General features: G+C 39.9%; 2 protein-coding genes and 1 long non-coding RNA gene across 5 annotated transcripts in view; 1 reads left to right on the top strand and 2 right to left on the bottom strand.

The window, feature by feature from the left end:
- The window catches only part of RADX (RPA1 related single stranded DNA binding protein, X-linked), a 21,213-nt gene extending 7,469 nt beyond the window's left edge, over positions 1-13,744 (bottom strand). The window contains exons 1-11 of one of the 2 annotated variants that reach the window (XM_059859416.1): positions 13,087-13,744; positions 11,643-11,785; positions 10,709-10,901; positions 7,497-7,605; positions 7,275-7,366; positions 7,058-7,180; positions 5,827-5,925; positions 5,107-5,274; positions 4,449-4,609; positions 3,848-4,038; positions 2,782-2,850 (exon numbers count right to left, since the gene is read on the bottom strand). In XM_059859416.1, coding sequence (XP_059715399.1) covers positions 2,782-2,850; positions 3,848-4,038; positions 4,449-4,609; positions 5,107-5,274; positions 5,827-5,925; positions 7,058-7,180; positions 7,275-7,366; positions 7,497-7,605; positions 10,709-10,901; positions 11,643-11,785; positions 13,087-13,726 — 1,988 coding nt within the window. In that variant the 5' untranslated portion in view covers positions 13,727-13,744. The remainder of the gene's footprint in view (positions 1-2,781; positions 2,851-3,847; positions 4,039-4,448; positions 4,610-5,106; positions 5,275-5,826; positions 5,926-7,057; positions 7,181-7,274; positions 7,367-7,496; positions 7,606-10,708; positions 10,902-11,642; positions 11,786-13,086) is intronic. The other variant, XM_059859417.1, reaches the window with a different exon arrangement.
- On the top strand, positions 13,505-18,531 carry LOC132333884 (uncharacterized). The gene is made up of 2 exons (XR_009488280.1): positions 13,505-13,631; positions 15,798-18,531. It is a non-coding gene; the product is annotated as an uncharacterized LOC132333884 (long non-coding RNA).
- NRK (Nik related kinase) overlaps positions 17,350-21,193 on the bottom strand; it is an 89,413-nt gene continuing 85,569 nt past the window's right edge. For both annotated transcript variants that reach the window (XM_059859415.1, XM_059859414.1), the window contains exon 31: positions 17,350-21,193. In XM_059859415.1, the coding sequence (XP_059715398.1) occupies positions 21,110-21,193 (84 nt within the window). In that variant the 3' untranslated portion in view covers positions 17,350-21,109.

The following is a 21,193-nucleotide window of genomic DNA, read 5'->3' as shown; positions in this document are numbered from 1 at the left end:
CTGCAGGCCCCCCTGATGTCACTTGAAAAAAATCCTTTCTTCACTATTTTCAGGTACATTGCTACTCAATTTGTCAGTCATTTTATTATAAAGTATTGTCATCAAAAATAACATCAATCAAAATATATGGCAGATCAGTATTTTCAGAAACTATTGGGAATATAAGCAAGTCCCATGCTTCACACCTATTTCCTAAGCATTGGGACTAAATATGATAAATGAAATTAAGGAAAAAATTAGTTACGACTTGCAGCTATGCCCAAACAATGCAAGGAAGTAAAATGCCTCAAAACAATACAAGAAAACATTCCACTCTCTGATAAAACTGGTAAAACTTTTCTTATAGACTGGCTTGAAATGAACTGTTCTGACACCATTGTGATAAACACATCTACCACAGAAAGTAACAGAGAGACCAAAAAGTCTTCTATGATAACTTGATAAGTCTACACAGATTGATTTTTAATATCTACTAATTTCTCTCTGACAAGTTCTGATTTATGTGAAAAAGGGTTGTGAAGGAAACATCACATGCTGTGAAACTTTTGGTAATACAAACCTCAAGATGAATTTCCCTAAATTATATTAACCCATTCCCTAGTTGTCACATACACAGGAAGGAAAAAATATAAAAGGGTCTACGTGACAAAAAAACATAGAAGTGAAACTACAAAGACAGAAGCGTACAAACAAGTTCATTTCATGCAGTATGGAGTGGGAGCATGTAGTGCAGCAATTCCATGGCAACATGCTAAATTTACGAAGATTAAAATTCCAAGAAAACTACTGTGCTTTTTTCACTTCCAGATAAAAATGATCCTGTCTGAAATCCCTGATCTTCTCATTCACCATCACTTTGTTCTCTATAAATAAAATTACTTTGGAGTACATTAAATGCTTAGAAGTACCATTATGTGGAACATCTTTACTAGCAAGGATATAAATATCAACAGTAGTACTAAATTACCCAGTTTCTTTGTTCTTTCTGAAACCCTTAAAAAATCACTTAAGTTACCTCAGAAATGCAGGAACTGTAGCTGTCAATAAAAAAACTCAAAATAAGCTCTTACTGCTTAAAAACCCAAAAATGAAACCACATGCTGAAAATAACATACAAAAAACTTGATACAGAATAGTTTAAGTTAGAATATGTCTTTTAAAACATATCTCTACTATTGGATTCAATGATCCTTGTGGGCCCCTTCCAACTCAGAATTTTCTCTGAAATATGTGAAGTTTGTTAAAATTACTATTGTTATTTCATCAATATATTAAAGTATTTCAGTGAGAGCTGACATTGTGCTACATCTAACGAACAGAAACCAACGCAATTTTAAAGTATGTCAGCTAACTTTCTATTTTTCTTTGGCAATTTGGAGAATTCAGCACAATTCTATAGGTAGTTACAGAAATACACGAGTTACCTTTGAATTATATAGAGTGAAACAGCTTTCCATAATCCAACACAGACTTTCTCCTCCTTTAGCTGGGGTTCTAGCACTAATGGCATAGAGTGGACACACAGGTAGCGAGGAGAGTAGCAGATTGAGAAAAGCAGAGAACAAAGTAAACATGCCTTAACTTCTGGCTTCACCTATAAGAAATGGGGAGAAGACATTCTTCCCATCCTCCCCCCACCATGGAAAAACTGGAACATTTCTCAGCAAGCAAAAGAAAACCAGATTCCTTACAGTCAAGGAAAATCTCCTGATTTTCCTATGGATTTGTAAAAGTCCCTGCAAAGTCCTGCACCACCTGCAGAACTGTGACCTTAAAGCCAGGTGATGCTTTTAATGAACCACCTGCAAAGTCAGGTAATCATTTCTCCTAGAAAATGCAGTTTCTACCAAAAGGACCAGGAAACAACACATGGGTTCAAAAGAGCTTCATTTATCCCACAGAAAAAGCTGTTGCAAATTAGCTTCCAATAAATGTGTTTCAAGAAAATAGGCAAGCTTGTAGGGGAGCAATACTGGCAGAATGGTCAAAAACTTTGTTGTCCTATTCCTAGCACTCTAATTCTTGGGTTTAGGAGGGAAAAGGAAGAGATGCTAAAAGTAAATGAAAAAGGCAACTGAGCCATATACATAGTCATGACACAAATCCAGATCACTGCCAAAATACACAAACATCCTAAATTACTGACACCAAGGAGTTCAAACATTCAAGTTGCTCATGTTCTGTCTGGAACAAGTGACAAGAATTTATGGCCCTTAAAATGCTCAAAGGAAAGTAGCCCATAGCCCCTGGTTAACAAATAAAAGCACTCACTCAGTTTTCTTAATAATTTCACTTTTGTAGTTATTTCAGTAGGTTCCAGACTTGACAGGGCTCTAGGTTTCAAACTCCTGTGTGGACTTCAAAAAAACCCCACCATCTTTGGACCCAAGCTGAGTTATGTAACAACTGAGTGCTGGGGAGTGAAAGGAGCCAGGGGAGTGGCTTCCCAGGGACAACTATACTTACACGTCTGTAGCATCAAGAAAAATGTACAGCTCAGCCACCACCAGAAAATCCATTAATTGCCATGATGAACTTCTGTTATTATACATTCCCTTAGTAGAAGTAGTAGCAATAGAAGATGTTTAATAACATGCCCAAAATTATGTTTCAGATACATTTAGAGTTAGTGCAGACAAGTGAATAGAAAACATGAAACTCTACCCTGATCTGTTCTTTCATTTTTCTTCCTTAGAGACTCCCAATCTGTAAAATTTTTACTTGGAGTATTTTTGTTTGATTATTGCAATTATTCAACACAATTAATTTCACCTGACTTACCCAAGTCTTCTTCTTACAGTCCGCGTAAAATAGGGGTAAGATGATACAGGACTAACAGATGTACCTCCCCTTAAAGTAGGAAATTCACCATTACTTTTCAGTATCTATTTAAATGGAAATTCACAAAGCAAGGGACATTTCAGGCAGAACTAAACTAAGACACTCAAATGCTGGAAGTTTTCATGTGGAAAAGAATCCACTAAATTTGCTGTAACACTGCCAAACAGAACTTCTATTTACCAAGGTTTTCCTAATACTAAATCTTCATTCAATGCTAATTATAGTTTATTTAATTTCCCCACAAAATATACTAAATATCCACTCTCTTCACACATTATGACTCATGAATGTGAAAAGTAAAGAAGAAAAATATACCCTTTATATAAGAAATCCACTGCAAAAAACCCAGATGTGACTGGCCTAACTTTTGAAACTTTCCATCTGGCAGTGTGTACACCAGGCTCTCAATAGTGAGTATGGCTGTACTAGATTTTACACAAGTGTTGCAACAAAGACCAGTCTCATACAAGCAGTTATTTTACTCCTGAATTTAACACAGTTTTATCAGACAAATTAAAAGTCATTTTGAGCCCTCAGGTTAGCACATGACCACCATCCACTTTTTCTGACAAGTTACAGCTACATGCAGCACACCCCATTGCCCAGAAATCAAAAAAAAGGTGTTTGAAATTAAGGAACAGGTATATCTGATTCTGCATTTTCAGCCAAGATGTCTGATTTCCTCACATCAGTGTAGCTGTTGTTTGTTCCACAGCTATATCACTAAACTACATTTGGTTCAAGTATTAACTATTTTTATTTCAAATTTGTGAGCTTAATAAGAAAGCAGTATAAATATTAATCAGACGAGAGCACCACAAACCTACTTTAATTAATCCTTCATTAGCATGAACAGTGTAATTGTCATCACCCAATGCTATGAAAAGTACATAATTACATTTCAAGGATTAAACTATATATGCTTTTATTCTATAGCCTGGGCTCTGGCCTAATTTCTGAAAACACTTTTTAGAAGATCCACCACATATTAATGAAGAGAGCTTACTGTTCTGCATCTCTTCTGAATCTGCGTGATGTTTTTCTCTTGACTGAACTCCTCTTTGACAGCGGAGCTTGGTGATGTTCCTCAGGAGTGCAGGGTGGCCCCAGAAAAGATTTAACTTCTTCATTTTTTCCCTTGTCAACATAGTCTTCTTTGGACACAGAAGAACTTCCAAGAGACTGAGAGGTATCTTTCTGCAACAACAGTTAATTGTTTAACATTTTCAATGCACTTAAAGCTATTTCTTCCAACTCAAAAACCTGCAGATTTCTGACAGTCACCTTACATTTAGCAGAAATTATATTCTAATCATATTAATAAGGTAAATTCTGTCTAGAAGGCGACAAGTGAGCATGTTGCAGCAGTTGCCTCTCCCACACTGCAATTTACACGAGGTGACCAAACTACTAACTTTGAAACAGTTGTAAGTTTTACAGAGGACTGCCAAAACACTTTCAGAGAAGCACTGAATCACCGCTTTTTAAAACTTTGCTCTCAAAAATCTGATTAAGAGACAATGTACATAGATTCTGAACTCATTTGCAAAATTCTCCATTCTAATGACAATCACAGCTGCTTTGGCATTAACTTTCACACACCATACCTGGACCAATTCCCCTCCTGAGGCTTCTTCTGCTGCATTGCTACAGCTGATGTATCTTATGGCACTAATTATTCCCTGAACAGCAATTCGCTTGTGTTCTCTGTAGTGCAGGTCTTCAATCTCTTTCCCTATTTCACCTATGGGTTTCAAAACTGATTCAACTGCAAAAAAGAAATTTCCAGAATCAAGTTTTAGAGTCATATAATACCAAAATCTTTGAACACAAGTCTAAAGAGAAGATTTACTAAATATTAAATGGATTTAAACTTGCGCTTTTAAAGAATTCTAAACTTTTTTGCTATCCACACCACATGGAAAAAAATTAAAACAATAAACCTTTTTAGCACATAAGCATCTGTTAGTATGCATTGTCAGACACCACAATTTCTATTTCAGGTGAACTTTCAAGTTCAATGTAGCCTTCAGGATATCTTTTTTTAATTTTGATGTAGCAGAATATTCAGAGTAAAACTTCTGGGTATATGTGTAGCTCATGTCAGCTTCTACAATTCTCCGGCAGCTAGCAGTGCAATATTTTCTGTGAGGTAAGGATTTAGCCTATGAAACATTAAGTCACAAAAGGGAGCTTTTCTTGGAGTAAGACTGACTGGAAAAGGCCACAAATCTTAAAGATATTTCATATATGATAATATGATACCTTCATTGTTTTTACAATATTTCAAAAAGCTATCAGGAGGTCGTGGAAAAGGGTAATAGCCACCGATGACAGTTTTCTTTATTTGATCAGCTTCACTTTGTGATTTGGTCCACTGAATGAAGTTTTTCACTTTGGCATCCTTGGTATATGGCTGGCCCTTGTGCCACCCTTTTAAGACAAAAATAATCAGTATCAAAACCAAAGCAGGCAACTGACATTTGTTCTCATTTTGAAACTCCCCTGAACACTACCTAGAAAAAACAAATTAGGACAACCTTGACTAGAGACAACAAAAGATGTCTTTTGTCAAGAGTGTTTTACAAAATGAGTACCTTGAATTCCTTGACTACACTTGCATTTGACACTGAATGTCAGACAAACGTTAAATAACAAAAAAAAAAAAAACCCTAGCAAAAAAGCTCCTAGAATAGGAAAGCTGCAGGTGTTATTTGATGTTTTAAGTGGTAACCACCATTGCTACCCAATCAAAAGATTAATAGCCTGAAAGAATTAGTAAACATATATCTTAATCTAGAAATACTTTTTATAAGATAAACCCATTTTAATGCCTCACAAGAATGCCATTTGCCTTCTTGTCTTCTGAGTGATGTTTCCTTATGATCTCATAGTCTGCACTGATTTATTGTGCTGTAAAATGAAAATATCCTTTCCAAAGAAACAACATGAGAACTACATAAAACTAGAACTAGTTTAAGTTACCTGTAATGAATATTTGACTTTCATTTGAAGTTGTAAGGTAAACTGTCCTGGAAGGATTCTCAGTCATCACTCTCATCTGTGTGCACACCAAGTATGTCACTGGAGAAAAAAAAATCTTTTTTTCCTGACAGTTCATTGATTTTAGAATAGCAAGACTGACACACACTGGATTAATTTTATTAAGTTCTCTAAACAAGGCAATTTAGTTCTTGACCCTACAAATGTTTCACACAGGTTTTGAGTCTCCATTATAAATTACCATATGGACATGCAATTAAATATTGAATTTAATTTCAGCATAGATATTACAATTGAAACATAAGATACTTCATCAGGTAGGATATCATTGAAACAAACAGTACAAATATTGGTATTAGATAGCTGTGTTTCTTAAGGATAAAAAGCATAAAATCATGAGAAATTATGGCATGCCACTGCAAAACTTCTAAACAGAGCTCAAACTTACTCTTTTGTTAGTATCTCAATTAAACACTGGAATGTCATTCCTTCCCACTTCCCCAGAACACTCAAGATGAATGCAGCCATAATCTAAGCAGGATTGTGCAGCTGGTGCTGCATCAAATGATAAAAAAATGCATATCAACACCAATCAGTCTTAAAAAAAGAATGAGTGCTTGGAGGAGAAGAGAAAGAAGGCAAGAAGAAATATTTAAAGCTCTTTTAAAATCCTTCATTAAGGATTCCCTAGTTTAAAATTTATTAGTCTTAGCTCATGTGTGATAACTAACACAGCTGGGTGATGACTGCTGTTTGGGCAAAAAACACTGTTTCAAAGAAATGAAGTTTTTCCACTTTTGCCTCTCTCTTCATTCAAACCTCTTAAATTATTCCTGTCCATAAAAAACCAGGTATTTACAGGTCAAGAGGAGCAGGAGATTTGACCAGCTGCTGCCTTTAATTGCCCCTGATCCAAGAGATGTTGGCCAGGTTCTTCTTCACAGAAACATCTGAAATGAAGGAGATCAGAGGAGCCACAGGCCCAGCTGCCCATATAATTGTTTAGGCTAACTGACAGACTGCAATTTGCAAGGGTTTCAAATATTTAAACTATTTTTTATTCTTAAATTTTAATTTATGATCCACTATCTTCTGCTTAGAAGATAAATCATGGCATTTTTTAATTCAGTGGCAACTAATCTCAGAATTAGAAATTCACAATGAACTAGAAAAACATTAAGAATAATTATTAGTATTATAGAGAGATGAATACTTGGATGAATACGCTCAAACACATCTGGCTGAGAAGTTGCAAACAATTCCAGTATGAACGGCTGGTCTGAGGTCCCATCAATGGCATGTGCCCAACGATACAGCCAGAAATCTTCGCTGTGTTCTAGATAAACAAATATTAAGAAAAATGCATAAGCATTTACTTAAAAATTTAGAAAATATTTAGTAAGTTCTGAAAATCATATTTATAGACAAACCTCTTTTCCTGGCTCGCTCAGCCCTTCCGACAAATGTCACAAGACCAATAACATCACAGGAATGATTGTGTGGTAAGTCATCCAGCTCTGACCTAAAAGCAAAATAGAAGAAACCTGGGTAAGCTTTCTCAGAAACTCTGCAAAAAGCATTTGCAATTAACATTCACTGTAACCTAGAGTAATTTAAATTTCAGCTTGATAACCAACAAAATTCTATTTTACCTTGTGATAAACCTGTATTTAACTTCAGGTAATCCCCACTCTGGCTTAACCATTTCTTCTGGAATAATACTTATTTCGGTAGGAGGATCTCGAACATTAAGGCAAATTTCTGACAAAGAAAAAAGAGTCAGTGACATTTACAGCATGAATACAAATTATCATCATCATCAACATCATTATAATAATAATATAGCCAAAGTAACCACAACCCATAAAGAAACCAGGGTAAAGTTTATTAAATATTCTGACTTTGTGAAATTATTCATCAATTTCTCTGAGTTCAGGTTTTCATCAAAATAAAGTAAGAATTCAGGTAGAACAAAGCAATTTTATCATCTGAGTAATGTTAAACTCTCCAACTGCCTGTATAAGGCAACTAGTCCAATCCAGGCAGTATTTTAACAGGAACTAATCCAACCATTCTGATTAGACACAAGGTACTTTTTACACTAGCTTTGTTGTCAAATGTCAGTAAGGTCTGAAACTGATGCGCAGACCATGACGTAAAACAGAACTGGTGCATGAGAATTTCCATATTTGATGCTAGTTCAAGAAGATAGAAAATCACCATGGCCATGGAAGAAAACAAAAGGTCTTCCCATGCCTACTCCATAGCACCTGAAAATTTAAATTTATTTCTCAGACTGTTTAGATGCTAAATTACAAACATGGTGGAGCACTGGGGCAAGCAAGGTGTACTTCAACCAGATTTAAAAGTTCAGGAAGAGTGGCTTCAGCTTCTAGAATAGACAAGGCAGTACTCTGTTGTCTCATAACAGGACAAATCTTGCTAGCATATAAAAGACAGATTCTGATGGAGTTTCTTAGGTTTGAGTAAGGGATTATTCAAACAATGCACCCAGAAAAGTAATTAATTAGATATAAATAACATATACAACTGTTTGTTTAATTCTATCTGGTGCCTCACCCTGGCAGTGCAACATTAGGAAGGTGTTCTTGTTCTACTTCAAGTCAGACCCTCTACTTAGGAATACTCTCTAGGCTTCTGCTTTCTAGAAATGTATTCAGAGAACAATTGTGGTTTTGCATATGGTCATTCAGCACAGTACAGCCAAGAAAATTCCTGAAACAAAACTTTCCCATGCGTCAAAACTATCTCCCCATTGTTTCACTATTTTGAAATTAAATGAAAATCATACACTCAGATCAGGATTATACCCTGGCTAAGGTCAGTCCACACAAAGGCTGTCATCAGTGCCACACAAATTCATTGATGCCTGATATTGAAACATGCACACTGCCTGGCAGTGGAACTTCGAGGTACCAAGTTGCAAAGGTTTTAGGTTGTGAAATGGCATCTCTAACCAAGTCCCACAATGCTGCAGCTGCAAACAGGGGCCAGCAATGCAGAGGTCACTCCACAGCAGTCTAGGGATGTGCCTGAAGCACAATGCCTTGCAGGACTCCCCATTTGAAAACCTTTTAATACTGGGGAATTGATAACTCTCCAGATATACTGTACAATATTTGCAGGTGAATGGCTCTGAGAACACACTAGAAAGTTGGGATTTGATGGCATTACAAATTCAAAATAAACGAGGAAAAAAGTAATTGTTACTTTTGTGATTTGGTGTAATTGAAACCTGAAATATGGCCCCAAATTGGGCATATACAAAGATACTTAGTGATATAATAATTTCACTTCATCTGAAGTGAAAAAAAACCCAAACCCTCATGCAATAGAAGTTGCACAAAATCCATCTTACAAATGATCTAGAATTTTTCCTGGATATTCTGTTTTCTTGTGACTCTGTTCTTATAGAACATATGGTCATACCATCCATCCAAGCATCATGGAATTATGTGAATTCATATTAAGACAAAATTCTCAGCTTTGTGCAAAGAACTGAGATTCCATACACCCTTTTCTATGAACCAAAGATTTACAGTTTCTGCAGTTTATTTGTGCACCATGGTGCTCTCCAATGGGGTGACTCCTAGTTCTTCCATTACCTTTTACAGCCCAGTGGCTGAGTTGGCCATTTTGATCTCTTTGTTACCACTTCTACCCCAATAATGCTTGTAAGAAATTAGAAGTGCAGAGTAAATAAGGCCATGAAAATGCAGAGATATTTGCCCATACAGAAAGTCACCTTAGATGGCATATTTTACTCTGTCTTCTTTGCCTAGAAAGGTTTTGTGGCAATTATAATTGTTTTCAGGGTTGGCTTATAGTTGTCATCACCATCCCTCACAAATTTCCATTCCTGGCTAAACATTTCTATCTCCTGCCAAACCATCACAAATACTTCAGACATTGAGATCTGGTTTTAATGCAAATATTTATCAGTCAGGGAAGATACTGCTTCTGGCAGTGAAAACATTGCTTCTTTTTGTGCACTGTAGCTAACTTTTTATGCACTTTTTCTAACTCCATTAGGAAACTGTCATTGTCAATAAGTGATACATACATCACCCTTCACCAACATGAATATTGTTTCAAGAAGTTATTTGAATTTTCTGAGAGTTGGCTGTCATTTTGTTCTGAGTATAAAAGCACAAAATGGGAAAGAGCTCATACAGAGTGAAGGAAGAGAGAAAACAACTCCAAAGTTGATCAAATCCAGTTTGAAAGGCCATTACTGTTCTATGGCAGGACTTGTATTTTTGTAGTATAGCTCCTTTGAGGATCTGCCACACTAAACAACTGGCAAGTAAGAAAATGCTTTTTTATAGCCAAGGAATATTCTTCATACACATTCCCACTGTGATGCTCTTTCAGCACACAGAGGTCTTCAATGCAACTCTTTCTTCTGTGGAGCTGTGCAGATACTGTGGGCCTTGACAGTATACAATAAAATCTTAAGTCAGGTGAGGTGATAATGTCCTTCAATGACCTGGAAAAAAGTGTGAGTGTACAAGCAGTATGTGTGTTATTAAGCAGGAAGTAGAATCAGATTAAAAATCATTACTAGAGGCCTATCTTTTATAATCTCTCTTCCTGATATCAGGGATTCTTTTTTTATTTTTTAAATAAAGGTTTTAACTAACTAAACTTTGTAGACATGATTCAATATAAACAGGGAAGAGCAAGAACCTGGATGCTCAGACACTTTTCAGCAGTACTAACTAAGGATTTATACCTTATCAATTAGTCTCAGCAATGCATCACTTTCTATTTTATTTCTATGGAGAACTACTTTGCACAATTGTATTTTTTAGACTCAAAATAGGTTTCTGCAATACTTAACCAATTGTAGCAAATCTCTTCATCTGTGAATCCCCTGGGGTGGGGTGTGTTTTGAACGGGTAACTGGATTTGATGGCATACTTGGCAAGGAGCAGCACTGTGCCAACCTTCATACTGTGATACCATTCAGGACACAGAGAATTCCACAAAACCATTGACATCATGCCTGAGCCATCAGCAACTTCAAAGTAAGCCTGAAGCAAAAAAGAGACAATATACTGTCATCTTATTTATTATCATTCTGCTGGGTATTTATTTTGGATAATGCACCAGTACTTAACTCATAAACGATTTCTCTGTTACAAATGGATATAGAAGATGTTCCAGAACTTGTACTGAATACCAGAGTGGAAAAAATCCCTAATTTTTAACCTGGGCAAATGCTGAATCTGAAACTGAGCAGATCACTGAGCAGTAAAAAAAGATTTTTAAATTAACCCACCATACCTCCAGTCTCCTTTTCCAAGAAGTTCAACACAAAAATATGACACATTAAATATATTAGAAAAATCATTAAGAATTTTACAGTAAAATAATCTGTCTGAAAGTCAACAGATAAGAGAACCAGGGCCTAGAAATAATTTAAATATATTGCCTTTTTTTTTTTTTTTTGACAGGATGTACTAAGTCCAAGTTTCGAAGCATAGAGACCAGAAATGTTTAGGCTGCTAAACTACTAACACCTTAAAGTATCCTTTCCTTCACAAAAAGCTCAAATGAACTACAGTAACTGAAATTCACCCACTAAAATTTGTAAACATATGATCACAAAATTCAGCATTTCTTGCTCTAGAGAACTCAACATTTTTGTAAAAGCAGCATTTCCCACATAAAATAGCTATAAAATAACTTTATGTGCTTACTATATGGGAAAAATTATTTTCAAATATCCTACAGCAATCTGAGTGTTAACCTATGCATTTATCCCTCTTTACCTGATAAGGCATATCCATTTTTTTCTCTGGTTTTCCATAGTACCTTAGTCTAGATTTGTGCAGGATTCTCACAAGAAGTGGATGGAAATGCACTCTGCTTCTCCATGTCATTTCCAGATGACCAAGATTAGTCAGTTTGGAGACTAAGGTTAAGGGGAGGGGAAAAGAAAAGACCAAAAAAGAGCATCTAAGTTTTTAGGAGTAAAGTGGCAGGATGTTACATGTATTTTATTAATGTTTCTAACATTTAAAAAGGCTGATCTGCTGATATCATTCCCCAATAAAATTCTGTTATGAGCTATCTGCACACAGCATAGTTTTGCTTTTTTTTTTAAATTGAGAGTGATGACACATTTTAAATGACACAGAAGTATGGTCAGATGAGCAGAAGGGCTATTACAAAAACCACAGGTGTCAGCCTACAAAGGCATCACATTCATGCAGAAGTCCTGTTATACCTCTCTCCTCATCAGGCTTCATGGAATGGCCTGAGCCCCCCAGTACTGACCACATTTTGGGTGGCAGCTTCTAAGTGTGAGCACCCTGCCCCACAGACCAGACACAAGAATACTACTGCACCCAGTGTTCTTGACACCTCAGAAGACTGGGCACAAGCACCACAGCTACGTATCTTCATAGGGTTAAAAAAACTCTCTCAAAGCAACAAAGAATCACAGAAGGGGTTGGGTTCAAAGGGGTCATCTCCTTCCAATACTCTGCCATGGGAGGGACACGCTGCACCAGACCAGGCTGCTCAGAGCCCCATCCAAGCTGGTCTTAATCGCTTCAAGGGTGAAGTATCCACAAGTTGACAACTCTGTGCCAGTGCCTCACCATCTTCCTAGGGAAGAGGATTTTCCCACAGGAGCAGGTGAAATGTGACACAGGTGGCATATTATCAGTGGGGCCAAACACAGCTGGAGGATACCAGGAAGCTCAGCCCAGCTGCACAAGCAATCACAGAATCAATCAGCTTGGAAAACACCCCTAAAATCATCGAGTCCAACCTATGACCAGACACCACACTGTCAGCCAAGTAATGGCAACAAGTGCCACATCCAGTCTTGCCTTCAGCACCTCTAGGGACGGTAACTCCATCACCTCCCTGGGCAGCCTGTTCAAATGTTTTATCACCCTTTCTGTGAAGGAATTCTTCCTTATGTGCAAAGCGAAACTTTCGTTTAAGACTATATGCCCTTGCACTGCCGCTGGTTGCCTGGGAAACGAGCCCGAGCCCCAGCTGGCTACACCCTGATGTCAGGTGATTGCAGACAGAGAAAAGGCCCCCTCAGCTCCTTCAGCCACCCCTCATGAGACTTGTGCTCCCGACCCTTCCCCAGCTCCGTCGCCCAACAAGAACAGCACCGCCCCCTCCCTCAGGGTGCCCCGCGGCGCCTCAGGGCGTCCCTCCCGCACCCCCTACAGCCGCCTCCTCCGGGCTTACCATCCACATCCACCTGCACCGGGGGCCTGTCCGGTACCCACACGTCTCCATAGGGATCCTCGTTGTTCCAGAGCGGCAGGTAGTGCCTATTGTCCCCGCGGAGGGGCTGGAGAGGGCGGTGCCCGTCGGGCGGGATGTCCGCGGCGGCGGTGCCGGTGCCCCCCTCCCGCTCCAGCCCCTCCAGGCAGAAGAAGCCGCGGTTCAGGCGCCTCTCGTCGTAGCGGTACGAGCAGCGCGTCAGGCGGAGGCGCGTGCCCGCCCGCAGGCGCGCGCGCTGCACGAGCCCGTTGAGGCGCGGCGCGAGGTGGCAGCGGTGCCAGCGCGCGCCGTCCGCCAGCGTCAGGTCGTACCAGTACTGGGGGGAGGCGGCGGGCGGCGCTTGCGCCAGGTACCGCTCCACCGCCACCACCGTCACGGCCGGCGGCTCCGCGGGCGCCGCGCTCAGCTGCGAGGAGCCCTGCACCTCCTCAAACACCCTCTGCAGACAGAAGGCCCCGCCGCCCTCCGCCGAGGCTGCCTCCCGGCTCTCCTCGGCGGGTTCCGAGGTAGGGTCCTGCATGACAGCGTCCTGGCCGCCCTTCCCGGGCGAGAGCCGCGGTCCGGGGCGCTGCCGGGGGCGGCCGCGGCTTCCCGCTGTCATGGCTGAGCATAGGGCGCCGCCCCCATGGCGCGCGCGCGCGGGGCGGGGCGTGCGTGCGCGCGCCTTTCAAACCTCCAACGGCCGGGGCGGGGCGGGGACGTGAGGACAGCGACGGGGACAGGGCAGCAGGGATATGGAGACAGCGACACGGGACAGCGACAGCGACGTGGCAGCCGAGGAGCGGCTGCGGTCGGGAGCAGGGAGGGAGCTGAGGCCCGGGGAAGAGATGGGAGAGGCGGCCGCGGGTCGCCGGCGATAAGCGGCAGAATAGCGGCGGCCCCGGGTGTTCCTCTGCTAGGCCGGGGGCCGCGGCTGTTCCCGCCCTCGCCGGTGGCTGTGGCGGTGCCCGGCAGCTCGGGGCGCAGGTGACGCCCAGCACCCCGTCGGTGGGACAGAGGCCCTGATCGGCGGGCAGCGCCTTGGTCCCTGCCTGCCTCAGAGAGTTCTGCCGCAGCTGTTCCTGGTTCCACAGCACTCGTCATTGCTTCTTCCTTACCATCAATGTGTTCCCAGTTGCGAGAGGCTTGTGCCCTCTTCTAATTGTATTTGTCTTTTACATAGTTGCAGTGTGGGGGTAATCGTAATAATTTTGCCATTGAAACAGTCTATTGAGTCTTGTTTCTTGCTTCCATCTTCAGAAGAAATTCTTACTCGTGGTTCCTAAGTGTGTGAGATTTATATTGATTCTTGTCCCACTGCAACTATCAACTTCTTTATCACATCATAGAATCAAAGAATGGTTTGGGTTGGAAGAGACCTTAAAGACCATCTGGTTCCAAATCCCCTGTCATTGGGACACTTTCATTGATCTCATAAGTAGTCCTGTGAAAGCTTAGGGAGATCAAGAACTTTGATATTTTATCAGTCCCTGTATTTTTTTTCTAGAGGAGGAAAATGAGGAAAGGTGGAGGGAGTTGAGCCTGTTGAAACCAGAGAATTACAAGACTGAGAGGGGATTTTATCAATGCCCACAAATATCTGAAAAACAGGTATCAATATAATGGGAAAAAGTGGTGCCCAGTGACAGAACAAGGGGCACAGGGAGTTCCATCTGAATAGGAGGAAAATTTCCTTTTGAGGTCAGAAGAGAAATGGAGCAGGCTGCCCAGAGAGGTTGTGGAGTCTCCTTCTCTGGAGATACTCTGAAGCTGTCTGGATGAGATCCTGCTCTGCGTGACCCTGCTTTAGCAGGGGGCTTGCACTTGATGTTCTCCAGAGATCCCCATCCACCCCAGCTATTCCAGCAGGACAAGTGAGGAGAGAGGGATTAAAAAAAAAGGCTGGGAAGAGCAGCAACTTCCAGTGTTTCTAGTGTCACTGGTCCAGATAGTCTTTGGAATATCAGAAGTGTGGCTGCAGCTTAGGCAGAGCTGGCTCAGGTGCTGGGCCAGAGCAGTTCCTCCAGCCTGAGCTCAGCTGTATCCTTGGTCTACTGCCTTTGTTACTGTGGAGCATTTGCCATGGGGAAATTGGAATAGACCGAAAAAACTAGACAAAGGGGTATAAAGCACAAGCTTTTTCTGGTCTTTAGAATTCTCTAGGAATGATATGACACTATGGATTTTATGATACAGTGCATTCCTTAGTGAGAGAATTTAAAACAAATCAGTCATTTGTGTTATGTTGAGGCTAAGTATTGGGTAAAACTTCCACAGGGTGTATTTCCTCCCCAGTAAACACGTGACTTGTGTGAACTGATAAAATGGCATTCTCAGTTTAAAAAAATGAACACGACCCAAAATGATCTTGCACAGGATGTGATTTCACATCCCATACAACAGATATCTATGGTGTACACTTTTTTTAGTTATTAAATAACCTGTGGGTATAATGAGGAAATCTGTGGACTGCTCCCAGCTTATCTCCAATTTTGTCTGTGCTCATGATGTGATTTGCAAAAGAAACTTATTCATACACAGGTTATTGTTACATGTGCATCTGTTGCCATTTTTATTATGGGTCACTAGGGTTTCATTCATTGAAGCTGAAGCTTTTGTGGAGTGGTAATGGACTGATGTGGACTGATAGCAGAGTTAATACTTTATACTGGATATATCTGTATGCATTGCAGGTTCAGATACAAGATTGCTCCTTCTCTTAGGAACTTGCTCCTGCTGCCTTCTTTCTCACCAGCAGAGGTCCAGCTAACACACCAATTTCAAAACTGGAACAAGGGTAAATCTCTTGCTGTCAGTGTGCCAACAAGAAGTTTTAAAGACTGACTATGTCTGTGAGTTCATCTAGATGTGATTTCCCTACCATACCTGAACAGTGGGACTGATATGACTGTATCAGAAACTGGAAGTTGAGAAACACTCAGAGAATGAATCAGTAATGACTGGAGAGGAGCCATCAGCAGATGGCCTTACCACATCACAAGAACTAAGGGCTTTGTGTTCTGCTGAGCCTGCTTCATCTGGGTGTGTAAGCAGCTCATTGAAGACAATATGATTTTTATATGCCTACAAGCAAGTGTGCTAAACAATACTTGTGTTCACCCCATGTCAATCAATTGTCTCAAATTCTCAAGAGACAATTAGCAGTCAAATATCTTGGGTTTTATATACAACACACCTTAAGAAAACAGTAGTTAGCCTTTACAGCAGTGACAGTGAGGAATGAGCTATGCTGAATAGGAGGATGTTTTTACATTCTGTTAAATATTACATTAAAATACATTGGAGAAATGAAAGGCACAAAAAGAATAAAAGGTAATGCTCTAGATTAAAAAAAAAAAATTAGCTGGTGTGCAAGATCATAAAGCTAACTGTAAAAGTTGTTCACCACAAACTGTTTTGAGGACAAAATAGAAAAGTTTTTCTGATACATTTCACCATTATTTCCTAGGTGCTTTTGTTAAATCTTCGTAGAAAATAACAGAAGTGGTTAAGTAATGCTACAAGAACATTTTGGGTGATTACCCAGCTGAAATACCCTTGCCCTCTAATCAGCTCTCTGCACTTTGAAAGGCAGTTTAAGAAAGATGTGTGTTATCAGCAGGATAGTTTCTTACACTTTTGGTGTGTGAAACTTTGACTTACTGCACAGGTTTTAAAATCTGTAGAAGTCTTTCCTACAGACTGCAGGTTTGCTTATGCTTCATTTAACTTAAATACAGCTGTTTAACCACGGACCTGAACTTGTAACCCAGCTTTTATGATGGTCTTTGGAGAAACAATGCCAGCGGCAATAAAGACTGTGTGAGCTTACCTGAGAAAAAGTGACTTGGGCTAACCTGCCACTCAGGCTAATGTGCACAAAAGCCAGTTCTTGTAGCATCAATGACTGCAAGCTGTCACTTTGCTGTAGTTCCACTGCCCTCATGCCAGGGGGTGTTTGTGTAAAGAGAAGAGCAGACACACAGAAATCCAGTGAAGCTCATTAGCAGCACACACAGCACAGCACTGGCTGTCACCCTCAGGAACATTCTGTCCAGTCTGAACTCTCACACTGTCACTTGGACATCTTTATCCATACAAGGATATATATTTGTTTTGTTCCTACAGGCAGATATGGATGTTTCCCTAAGGATGGTGACTGGATTTGGAAAACAATAACAAAGGTTTCTAAGATTTTTACAACAGCTGATGTCAATAGCAGAATCATTGCAAGTGTGATACTAGTTTTGATTTTTCAGAGTATTTTTATTACTGTTTAAATTGTACAATTTCCACATTAGAGAACAATACATAGTGTACAGTGTACATAACTTGCATGGTTCCCAAGTTTTGAAGTCATGTGCCAAGCTTCAGGCTGCAAAAGAGAGTTCACCATGCCTAAAATGAAAGCAGGCACATAGACACAGTTCTACATTGCTGCAGCACAATCTTGTGTGGCAAATGCAACATTATGAGCACCACCTGTCATTAGGAGACTGCATGTACCAAAGGGTTAATGACATGGATCCTTAACATTCTGCCCCTGTAGCATTTTTTCATGTCAAAGTGACATCACTGGAAAAACACATTAAGCAGTTTAGTCCTTGGTTTTAAAAGTTAGTGGAAGGGTACAGCTAGTGAAACACATCACAAAATGAAATTACAAATTTGATATACATTTTGCATAGTTAAAATTATGTCTGGGTAACCCTGGTTACTGGATTTTTAAACACTTTTTCTTCTGGCCTTTGTACTTTTGCTTTGAGCTGAACAGTTGTTTCAAATTCTCCCTCATTTAGCGCCCCCCAGTCACTTCAGACACCTTTCCATTTCTTTGGCTGCTTTCTTTTCATTAACATCGTTTAACCTTTTGTATTCCTCCTACAGCGATATGCTGTGCCAGACATCCACTCCCTTACCTCTGGCTACTTGTGATTTTTTTCTTCAGCTTTTCCCTCCTCTTCAGTCACCTCCCCTTTCTTCTGTTACTCTTCTCAACATCTCTAAGCTCTTTCTCATCTTCAGCCTTTCTGATTATCTCTTGATAGAGAGACAATGCCACAGGTTTCTCCTTGTTCCATCCAGTTACTGTTGCTATTTGCAATACCACTTCTAAATCCTTCAAAAGCAATCACCTCTAAGGGCCTCATGCTTTCCATATTTACACAGGGAAAGTTTTTAATGGTTTTTTTATAGTGAATAGAAGACGAAAATCCAACTCACTGCCTTGAATTGGAGCTAGAAAGAAGAAAGCTAATAGAGGGAAACAGAATGAATTACAATCCCAATGTAATAGTGCATATTCCCTCTCTTGAACTTGGGGTTGTTTGGGTTTTTTCCCTTTTAGCATGGAGTTAAACTTCTTCACAGTGTGTCAATGTATTGTCATTGTAATTTTATGCTACAGTAAACTTAAGCTTGATCACATTTGCTTCTTTCAGCTGTTCATATGAGTTAAAAATTCCCACTGTTCTTTGCTAAATTCTTTTTAACTAGTCCCTAGCATCAGGAAAATATCAGCCTCCTACCTGTTGACACCAGAAGAGGGGAGGGAAATATCCCATGCATCCTCTGTAATGCAGAGGCTGCTGAAATAAGCAGACTTTCAAAATATGAAAGGGCAGCTGAATACTGAATCACTGAATACTGGATCACTGAATACTTACAGCACGAGCAGCTTGGCAAGTTTTGCACCTACTGTGTGCAAAATGAAAGCTGCTCTTCCTTCACACTCTTAGACTTTTAAGTCAAAAGCAAGTAAGTTGATAAATTGATTGATTGTCTGCAACTTACTTTTTGCCAGTAATTGTAACTTTGATCTCTGGTTCCGTTATAGATTTGGACTTGTTTGGTTTTGTTGGAGGCTTTATTTATTTCCTGTTGTTTGTTTGCTCTATAAATCCAATGCAATGAGCTCAAGTGTTCAGCAGCACAGAGAGCCAAGCCAGGCTTTGCTTATCTGCCCCAGCCCTGGCCCTGGCAACAGGCAGGAACATTACTACAACCAGACAGAGCTCCTGTTGTCACACAGCTCTGCTCAAGCAGTTTCCATTCAGATTTCAAGTCTGCACAAGCTAATCACTCACATACATTAAGAACCACTTTGAGTCTTTAAATGAATTTTTTTTAGTATGGCATTAGGCTTTTTTTCTGTTAGTTAAACAGGAAAATTAAAAGGAAAAAAATTAAAATGTAAAAGGAAAATTTTTCATTAAAAGCATTATAGATTTTGAGACAAGTTAATGCCTGGGAAAGTGCTAGGTTAGTAACTTTGGAAAGTGCAGTCCTCCAGAGAGCCAAAACCATAAGAGCAACAGTGCAGGCACCTCTGACCTGCCTGCAGCAGTGAGGTGCCAGCCCAGGGAACAAGGGGAAGGGTGATTAGCCCCTAGTTTGATTCCCTGCTGACATCCCCAGGGACAGCAGTGCTGAGCACCTGTCAGTCACAGTATCACTGCCGGCACCCGGACTGACGTACTGGACAGCACAGCTGCCAGCTCCAACAACTCTATTTCTGCCTCTTGGTCAACACAGAACCATCATCCTTGAGGTAGACAAACAGATATTCCAACACACTTTTCCTGCACCTTTCAGTATCAAATATTTCAAGTAAAAATACCTATTTTCAAGCACTGGAACTAGTGATTTCACTTTTGCCCACAGCATTATCCCTACTGTATCATGTCTGGAATGAGCTCTTTTGTTTTATATTTGATGTTCTACATTTTCAAAGCACATCCAAAAATCAGCTACATGAGGATTACATTAAACCCTACAACTGAATCATAGTATATGATTATATTTATAGTGTGTGTATATATATATATATATATGTATATATTATATCTCTATAGTTTTATGGCCAACTTATAAGCCCCTGAGAACAGAGTTTATGCAGAAACACTGGCACCAATAACACTAGAAGACGCAGCTTTATTTAGGTATAATTAGCATAGAAAGCACCTGGAAATATTTATATTTTCTATTTATAATAGAGTAACTCTTTGGATATTTTCATAGCTATATTAAGAATGCATTTGTTAATCTTAATATCTATTGTGGAAAGATTATATTTACATACAAATACACAAAGACTTGAAGAGCAAGAAGGAAGAAAAGAAAGTGCCTGCTCTTGTGCCCTTCTTTATATACATGGGTAGTGCCTTTAAATAAATTCATAAAAGTGTGGGTCCCAGCTGTGAATGAAAGTTACAGGTTCTGGTTCATAATGCTTTATGCATCTATGATTTTGACAGACTATTTAAACTGTTTTTACAAATACATCCTACAGTAACTGTGTCCATGGGCTCGGGCATCCAGCCCTCAGACAAACACAAAGTCCGTCCCTCCTTGCATTGGTAAAAATCTCCCAGCTGGGGCACATGTTCAGAATTAACTATTTTTACAACTCTGTACTGAAACACACCTGGCCACCCAGCACAGGGGAGGACGCCTCAAGGTCCAAGGAGGATTCCTCAATCCTTCTGGTCTGGCTGGGACCCAGCACAAACCCTTACTCCTTCCCTGTTGTAAGGCTTGGACAAGTCATTCAAGTTCATCTTGGTGACATTAACAGCTTGCTTAAACTGCAAAAGGAGCCCACACCCAATTCAAAATAGATTCCAGCTGTGGTTTTGTATCCACCTACAGCTGTCACTGTCCATAAAAAGTGACTTCAGTTCAAGATACCAACATTACATCGCCTGTGAAAGTGTAACTGTCCATTTTTCAGAGTACAAGGGAGCTTCTTATATTGGCTACATTCTTCACTAAAGTCTCCTAATACAATCTCTGTTTGCAACATACTTTGACAGACAAACTAAACATGTTTGCAATACTTCAACAGGAAAATGGAATTCTTTCCAGACTGAAAGAATATGAATTTTAATAAGTCAATAATGACAACATTTTTGTAGGTAAGAAGTGCAAATTTGTGTGTATTACCTCTGAGAATTTTACACTGCTACCTACAGGGAATTTTTCATTTTCTTCATTTTGATGTTCTTTACCAGTTGAATAGTACATTTTGACCAAGAGTCATAAAGTATATTTGACTGCTGCCTCCTGACTGTACAGATGCAAAGAACAC

This window comes from Haemorhous mexicanus, chromosome 14 (assembly GCF_027477595.1).
Source record: "Haemorhous mexicanus isolate bHaeMex1 chromosome 14, bHaeMex1.pri, whole genome shotgun sequence".
Classification (NCBI taxonomy): domain Eukaryota; kingdom Metazoa; phylum Chordata; class Aves; order Passeriformes; family Fringillidae; genus Haemorhous; species Haemorhous mexicanus.
This window is presented reverse-complemented; position numbering and strand designations above follow the sequence as displayed.